The following is a 9,078-nucleotide window of genomic DNA, read 5'->3' as shown; positions in this document are numbered from 1 at the left end:
ATGCCCCTGCCTTTGATTTTGATGTGGTAGTGGCAGCGAATGACTGGGCTGCCTTGAGACGAGGTAGTACACCCTGGGTTTGGGGGACAGGGAAGGTGTACCCAAGCATAACTGTTGAAGCGTGAAGAGGATCATGGGAGATTGTCAGGAGGTTGTGGAGGGAATACATGGGTTTGAATGAAAGCAGAGAGGGTGTGTTGGTGGAAGAAAACAATTAGTGCAGCGAGGAGTTGTCTGTTGACCAGATCAGGGTCTGGCATTCCATAGGGGGCCAACAAGGATCTAGTCAATGACTAATCGAAGGGATGAATAAAACATAATTATCGAAAGAGGGGCTTGGGATTCAGCAGCATAATATAATCTCATGGGGTGCAAAGGGGTGTCCGCTTAAAGGGGGAAAAAGAATAATTAAGATTACAGTGGGGTGCAGAAGAAGATCAGAATGGGGTGTGAGAGGAAATTCGAACATAGGATGTACATGAGACTAATAACAGAATTGAGTTCAGGAGCCATAGAGTCATGAGTAGGGAGTGAGTGAATGCGGGAGGTTAGGAAGACAACGGTGGAAGTGAATGCCAGGAAAAATAGGTATAGCAGAGTAGAGGATGACACATGAGAAGGGGAGGGCAGGAATTGTTGAAGGGGGCACAAGAGTGAATGTATATGCCTGAAAATGGGGTCTATGTAGAGTGAAGGTAGGCAAGGAGAATGATGATTGGATTGAAAGTTGACAGGAACCATGCCATGAGTTGCTTGGAACGAGGCTTTGCGTGAGTAGGGCCTCCTGGGCAGGAGGCTGTGTGAGCAAGAAGGGTGGGTGCGATCCAATTTCAGCGGTGAGCTGGATGAAGAAGAATCCAGGCACCTCAGGTGGGGATTTTGAAGGGCAGAGGAAGTATGCTGAGGGTAGGGGATCATGTGGCCATCCTGACATCCACTCCTGGCCCTAGAACCATGGATCCCAATGAAATGCCTGCTGTGCCCTGCTGCACCTCCGACTCCCCCACTGGCCTTGAGACCAGAGCCCCATGGGGGATCGAACTTGGCCCCAAAAGAACTGTAAGTTGCTGTGCCCGCTGCTACAACCATGGCCTCAATGACCAAACCAAGGACCAGGAGCACTCCTGCCCCTTCCAGGCTTGCGAATGTCACAAGTGTGCCTTCTTCTCGTGAGTATGGTGTCTGACAGTGGGGGTGGGGAGGGGGCCTCCTCTAAATGTGACTGACTGTAGACTGGCAATCCCCCACTTTAGGGATCCCTGCAGAGTGTTGCCTGCTGAGAGTGCCTTGAAGAGGGAGCAGGGGGCATGCCTAAAGAGGCACCTGACTCAAGGACTGATAACGAGTGGGGCCTCCCCTCCCAAAGCTCACAGCCATGTCCAGAAGTTGACCACTCAAGGAGGAGTCGTCAGTGAGTGTCTCTGGTCAGGGAGGGTGTCTTGGGTTTGGGTGTAGAGAGCACGAGCAGTTCTGCCACCAGTCCTACTACCCAGTTTCGATGTGGCCTTGGCAAGTTACTCCTCAGGGTTTTAGCTGCCCCACCTATAAAACTTTATCAATATGATCTACCAAGTGTTGGTGGGAAGGGGCAATTGGGGTGGGGGTGGAAATGGTTCTCGGTGAGGTGAGACCTCAGATTGGGGGTGAGGTAGAGTGGGGGTGAGGTAGAGTGGGGGTGGAGTGAGGTGGGATGGGTTCAGGGGGGAAAGGCTCATCTAAAGTGTCCCCAGCTTTCCACAGCTGGGAAGGAGAACATCATGTCCCAGCTTGAGGCCCACCCCTGTGCAACCCCCCCCCCCCGGGGAAGTTAGGAGAGTCTGAGGGCTGTGAGGAGGTTCCCATCTCAGCCACTGCCCAGACTCTTTTGTCTGTGTCCTGAAGACATGGGTTCCCTCTCTAACCCTATTGCAGCCTGCCATATGACTTTGGGGAAATAATACTCCTCCTTGGGTCTCAATTTCCCCGGTTGGAAAATAAAGAGCAGGAACTGGCTGGTCCTCAAGGTCTTCTCAGCTCTGACATTCTGGGCTACTATCCTCATCACACAACATACCCATGTCTCCTCTCCATGGGTGGCCTGGTGCTGACACTCCACCCTGTCCTCTCGGCTCCTGCAGGCGAGCACCCAAGGAGGTCTGCTGATTGGTCAGGTCCCAAAATCTTTGTCTCTGTCTTGGACTCCAGCAGCCTTGAAGATGCAACTCACAACTTCTCTTTCCAGGAAGACCCACAGGACCCCTGCCCTGTCCAGCATGTGCGTAGAGTGAGAAGGACCACGGAGCTAGTTGTATATTGTGTTATTGTATGCCTGGCCTTTGTGCTTGATGCCGTGGGTGATACAAGGAGGAAGTGGAGGTGGCGACCGATGAGGAGCCAGAAGGAGGGGGAGGGGAGGAGAAGGACAAGAAGTGGGAGGAGGAGGAGGTGGTGGTGGAGGAGCGGGAGGAGGGGAGGAGGAGGCAGCATCTCAGACTAGTGGGGAAGGGCAGGGTTCTCCCAGCCTTGCCATTTCCTATTTGTGAGAATATGGCCATTTCCAAGTCTCCATTTCCCTAGCAGTGTACTGATGGGGACAATATCATAAACCTATAGCATTGACAAGAGGACTAGGCCACGTTGTGCCACAACGTGGCACATTCCTTCAACGAATGGAGGCTGTTAGTCCACATGAAGCAGATTGATGGGATAGAAGGTCCTGCTGAAAGGAGGGCCATGGTGGTTAGGGCCACAGAGCCCAGGGGAGAGTCCAGAGGCCCTTAGAGAAAGCTTCCTGGAGATGAGCCAGGCTGGTCCTTCAAGTTCCATGGGGACTGGGGAATATGGAGGTGAGAACCAGTCCCTGGACAGGACAGTAATCACACCTCTTCAGGTGCCTTGCAGATTAAAATGCAGACGCCTGTGATTTCCCACACCCGTCACTGTTGCCCCGAGAGTTTTGAAACTGCTGGCAGGAATGAGTGTCTTCAAGAAAGATATACAAGAAAGACATAGAAAGGAAAACAGGCCAAACAAGGGAAAGGACTTGCACAAGCCACAACGACTAATGGCCAGCAGGCACTCAGATTCCTACATCCAGATATTGCAAAATCCTGGCCCTGTTTGTCTACTGCCAGTATGTGTCTGCCAGAGGGTTTGATCCCCTGGCCTCTCCTTCCTTGTTTCTAGATGCTTAACTCTGGTCCTCCAGCCATGTGCCACCCTTGACCCTGTCCTCACTGCGGCCACAGATCCTGGAAAATAGTGGGGTCCAGGACCCTGGCAGGGGCCAAGCTTAGTGCATGGGAAGGGCAGATGGCCTCAGGGTGGGTGGGGCCTTCAGCGGAACCGGGGGCTGAAGGGACAATTGCAGGACGTAGGGAGGCGTGGGTTTTCAGTTCCCGTCCTCTCACACCCTTTCCATTGCAGGGTCCTGAGGCTTCTGACCAGGACTCAGTTTCTGCCTCCTCAGAGTGGCAGCGGAAGCTGGAAGCCGCTGAGGCTCTGCTGATGCTGAGAAACTCTTCTCAGGCATCTTCTGGCTCCATCTCCCTGCTCCAGCCCTGCGTGGCAGCAGGTAGCCTGGTCCTTGAAAGGAGAGCACAGCACGGGGTGGGGATGGTTGGGAAATGGGACGGCGCTGTGGTAAGTAGGGCCTATCTGGGAGTTCTGGTTTGGTGGGTTGAACCTCCTTGGGCCTGGGGAACCCAAGCTCCTCAGCCTGATGTCGGAGATGGCAGGTGATGGTTTCTCAGTGAATCGTCAGAACTCTGTGTTCATCAGGAAATGCCCAGTGCATTTGGTGTCAAGAAACAAGGAAACTGAGGCCCGGAGAGTGGCAGGGACTTGCCCTGGGGCATGCAGCATATCTCAAGTGGCACGCCCAGGTCTCCTCACTCCCATCCCAGAGCTTTCTAGTCTGACCCCTGCAATCTGTTGTGGTGGACAGGATATACACAGGTGATAAGAGCCTAGGCTGGAGGGAGATCTGCTCTCTGCCTCCAGTCTACATGTGGAGCCTGGATGCCTTCACTAGTTGTGTTTTGTGGCTAAATTTCAATGTTGAGCCTGGAGAGGAAGGATCAGAGGAGGTCTGAGGAGCGATAGAATCCTGGGAAGTTTGAGAGGGAAGGCTGGGCACTCCCAGACCAAAATGCTGGATGGGGTGTGGTGTGTGAGTGAAGCGGCAACCTTAGAGGAACTGCTGGAACAGAAAGGGATGAGGCTGGGGAGGCTACTGGCCACCCAGGTCTAGAATGCCAGGCCTAGGGGCTAGACCAGAAACTGTGGGTGGTGAGGAGCCTGGGAATGTCTGAGCTAGAGAGGAGTATATCCAATTATCCCGGGCTTACAAAAGAAAAAAAAAAAAAAAAAAGATATGTGGTGACTTTGATGGAGAGATTGGAGGAGGCAAGACCCAAGATGAACACATCAGCGAGGAAGAGTTCTGTGCTGTAGTCCAGGTGACAAAGCCTCGATTGGGTGGAACAAAAAAGAGGGGAGAGCCAGGAGGGGAAACGGATGTGACGTGGCTCTGATGCCTTCCTTTCTATCTGCAGCTCCTGCTGGAGATGGAGGACTCCAGCCTTCTAGCTCCTCTCTCCGACCCAGGCCAGCCAGCTCCATTTCTCTGCCTATTGGACATCTGGGGTGCATCTCCCTCTTGAGCTAGAAACCCAGAAGAGGAGGCCTCACCAGAGTACTTCCTATTCATGCATTTGCAAAATGTTTAAAGTCCAAAATGCTTAACATGTTTGTTTTTTTAACCTCTAGGTTCTTTCATAAGCTTTTCAGACTCTTTTTATGATACGGGACAATTCCTTGGCTGAGAGTGGATATTCTTGTACCACCATCCCTTAATGCCTAGATTCTGGGGCCTTTTTATGTCTCTTATGAAAACAGCGTCATGGGGTCTAAGCTGATCAGTCTCTAAATAGGGTTCTGTGGGAGGTCATATGTTTATATGCCAGAGTTTTCATTTGACTCGTGATTGCAAACATACCCATGCACTCATGCATGTATGCATGCTTGTCAAAATATAAGGGTGTTTTCATTTTGTGTCTAGGTTTGCGTGTGTGAACAAATAATAAATTCTCGTTGTTGTAAGGCACTGCGATATAGGAGTTGTTTGCTACCACAGTATAATGTAGACTCTCCTGACTCTAACAGACTTGTTCAGTTTACTTTTCTAAGTGAGAATCACCTTACTCGATAACTGGGCTTTCTTAGCATGACAAGACAAGAAAATGGTAGCGAAAAAAGGGGGAGATGGTGAGGGGGGTAAGCGTTTTACTCATTTAGCAAGGAAGTGCCTACCTTCTGCCTGGCATAGACTGCTTCCAGCTGTCCAGAGGGCCCCAAATTGGGTTGTCTTCAGGGTCAAGCAGGTCTTGCGAATGAGCAGAGCAGGACTGATAGGCTCTGGCCAACTGACAGCGCATACTCTACCTTAGGGGCCAGCTGCCACCTGGCTCCAGCCAATTGTTGTCATGTAGGGATGTGGACTCTTCATTGCCACATCTCCTGATTTTTCAAGAGAACATGGAATTCTAGATTTCTATGTAAAATATCTCAATTTTAAAACATTGGCTCTGGTTTCCTGTACGTGGGCCAAAGAAAACATCCATTCAGGCCAACTATGGCCAAGTGAATGCCAGTTCGATTCTAGTCGAATGTGTATTTTACAGTGGGGGGCACTGAAGGCAACCAGGGCCAGAAGAATCAAAGAGGGAACATGAATTAGACCCAGAGCCTACTTTTGAAGGACCCATGAAATATGAGGAAGAATCATTATCATTGATTTTGTGCCCACTGTATGCTAAACACATAGAGCCTCACAGCAGCTCTCTGAGCTAAGCATTATTACCAGTCTTTTACCTATGAGGACACACACTATATGAGTACAAGTAACTTGCGCAAGTGTTTTAGGGGAAATTTGTAGCCACAGATGGATGGAGGAAGACTCCCTTCTCTTTGCCAGGCCCTAAATTAGCTAATAATTTTATAAGTTTTAAAGACTAAATTCTATAAAGTAGCAATTACATTACCTGCATTATATTTAAAACAATCATAATACATACTCATCAATCTCTCATTACTTTTCCTACATCCTGATAGTATACCTATGTACATATACCATTGAGTGAAAGGTTCAAAACTTGAAGCAGCAGACATCCAGTGAGAAGAGTCTTCCAAAAATAGTTCTTTTGTTTCCTATTCAATGTAACAATATGTAGTAGTGGATCAGATCTTACGTGCGCTGAGATCATATCTCAGTCTTCTGCTGATGTTCCAAACAAAGAAGGACCTGGAGACCCCGCCCAGAAGACGGAAAGCTCCACTGGATATGCCCAGTCGCTGACTATTTCCCATTGTGTTTTCTCCCTCCTCCCATGCCTCCCTCATTTTTACCCAAGACGATTGATGGTGATGACTTCTGATAACTTATGCTTTCTTGTTTCAGGCCTTGAGAAGTCAGGCTTCTTATATTCCTTATCTCATGCCAGATAAACATGCAAGGCCACTCAGCACATAGGGCAAGACTGATGTCCATCTCATGCTTTCCTCCCTTCCCTGATTTGCTACTTAAATCAGTGATCCCGAGACCCCTCCTCGCCCAGTATTAGATAAACAAGGCCACACTGTCACAGAGGAAGGAAGCAGTGTTGCCTGGAAAAGGCCCAAAACCCTGCTATGCAGTTGTGTCCTAGGTGCACCACGGTCCCACAGCTGAGTTGGTAAAGGAGAAAGTGTATTTGGGGTCAAAGGTTGTAGCATGAGAAGAGGGAGGAAAAGAGAAATAAAGTGATGGAGATTGGGAGAAGGAGTCAGCCCCCCTTCCCTGTACCCTTTCACTTTTCTGAGTCCCACCTGCCCTTCTACACAGAGCCTCTTAGACCTGATATCCATGCATCCTCCCCCGCACCCCACAAATGCACGCGTGCAAGCACATGCGTGTACGTACACTGCCCTATGCCTTTTTTAAAAAGTCTCTTAACGGTGGCATATTATGGGCATCTTAGGGCTTTGTCACAAATATCAAATATCCAGCCTTTTTTTTTTTTTTTTTTTTTTTTGTGAACCATCCTTAGTCATGTACTACTCCAGTTCACAGATTTAAAACATCACTTTGTAGGGTAGTGTACGTCAGATCTTGACTCTCATGTGTTTTACAACAGCACCAGTTGGATCTGAGGATATCCACCACATCTGCAGATCTGCAGCATCTGCAGAGTGCATCAGTTTCAACCAGTGGTATGCATGCAAATGTGTAACAACAGGCTCTCTGGGGAAGGAGGTGGGTTGGGGGAAATGCCCTGTGTTGTAGCATTTGCCAATTTCAAGCTACTGACCTCATGTCAATTAATGCAGAGTTGGGAAAGGATGCATTTCCACCATTCTGATGCAATAAATGTACATAACCTCAAGATGTAGGAAAAGTGATTAGAGACTGATGAGTTTTGAGTATGTATTATGATTGTTTGCAATATAATGCAGGTAATGTAATTGCTACCTTATAGAATTTAGTCTTTAAAACATCTGTGTTCAACAGCTGGCTCGCAAAATTCCCGAACAGTTAAGTTTGCTCTCATGTTCCAGTAAGAGCCCCCTCCAGCATTCCACTACTTTCAACCCTTGCCCAGAAAGGCACCTCTCCCCAAAGCAGGTCACACAAACACTACAGGGCCATAAAGGCCTGATACCTCTGGTTTCTGAGCACGAACAGCTTAACGGGTAGGACAAGTATTAATTGATAATGAAAAAAAATGGAATGATCTGGAGCAAATATTGAGCAATTTGTCAAAAGTGTTTGTGGGTGAACGTGCATTCCCAGAGACAGCCAACATTGGGTAGAAGTGAGAAGTGGGGACACCAGGGTAAGCAAAGCTCATGCAGGGAGTGTATTCAACAGATGCCTTAAAGGCTCAAGGAATGGGGCAACTGGTATTACCTGGCCATCAGATCTGTATCTCTCATCAGAGAGACAGACATTCAATACACTCCCTCCTCCTTAGATAAATGCTGTGTAATCTATACAAACTCCTCCACTTTGCCTTTTCTCATGTAGAAATATGGCCTTCATTGTTACGTATAGGACTATGTTATACAGCAGATCTCTAAAGCATACTCATCTTGAATAACTGTAATTTTATACCCATTAAACAACAGCTCTCCATGTCCCCCTTCCCCCCTCTCCTGGCAACCACCATTCTATTGTCTGTTTCCATAAGTTCGACTATATTAGACGCTTTGAATAAGAGGTGCTGTCCACGTAAAAATATGTCAAGAGGGTAAATCTCATGTTAAATTTTCTTTTTTTTTTATGTTAAATTTTCTTCTCACAAGAAAGCAAAATAAAAAACAAACCAAAACACAGTAATAAAAGGATACAGAAAAACTTCTGGAGGTGATGAATATGTTTATTACATTGATCGTGGAGACGGTTACACAGATGCCCAAACTCATGAGATTGTATACACTAATATGTAGTTTGGGCTTTTTTTTTTTTTGGCATACAATTATACCCCAGTAAAGCTGAGACAACAATATCCTTGAGATCACTCCATAGTGCTCCATAGAGGCATCTCCCACTCCTTTCAACAGCTGCAGAGTATGCCATTGTGTGAACAGACCATGATTTAGTCAGCTAATCTATTGATGCACACCTTGGTTGTTGCTATTATGGCTATTACAAATACAGCCACAATGAATAGAATTGTAACATAATCTTTAGCAATGTTTCTCAATGTGTCTTTGAGGTTGATCCCCAGATGTACTACTATTGCTGAATAAAGGGTGAAAACACACGTAATCTTGCTCATTACTGTCACATTCCCTTTCATAAAGGCTGTGGCATAGCAACCAACAGCCAAAGCAATCCTCAATAAGGAGAGCAAAGCGGGAGATATCACACTTCCTTATTCCAAAGTAGATTGCAAAGCTATCGTAATCAAAACAATATGTTGCTGGCCCCAGAACAGACACATAGACCTATGGGACAGAATGGGGAGCCTGGATGTAAACTCACGCATATACAGTCAGCTAATATTTGACAAGGGAGTCAAGAATAGTCAAGGAGGAAAGACAGTCTCCTCAATAAAT

General features: G+C 47.7%; 1 protein-coding gene across 1 annotated transcript; it reads left to right on the top strand.

Annotated features, from left to right (window-relative positions):
• The first annotated feature begins 954 nt into the window (after window positions 1-954).
• Window positions 955-5,298, top strand: LOC128773780 (doublesex- and mab-3-related transcription factor C1-like). The gene is made up of 6 exons (XM_053891356.1): window positions 955-1,169; window positions 1,254-1,407; window positions 2,118-2,254; window positions 3,166-3,215; window positions 3,395-3,553; window positions 4,536-5,298. Exons 1-6 carry the CDS (start codon window positions 955-957, stop codon window positions 4,646-4,648), a joined length of 828 nt encoding a protein of 275 aa, XP_053747331.1. The 3' UTR covers window positions 4,649-5,298.
• The last annotated feature ends 3,780 nt before the right edge of the window (window positions 5,299-9,078 follow it).

Source organism: Panthera pardus, unplaced genomic scaffold, assembly GCF_024362965.1.
Source record: "Panthera pardus isolate Hobbes unplaced genomic scaffold, ASM2436296v1 HiC_scaffold_27, whole genome shotgun sequence".
NCBI classification, from domain to species: Eukaryota; Metazoa; Chordata; class Mammalia; order Carnivora; family Felidae; genus Panthera; species Panthera pardus.
The sequence above is the reverse complement of the archived record's forward strand: the minus strand, read 5'-3'. Positions and strand labels throughout refer to the sequence as shown.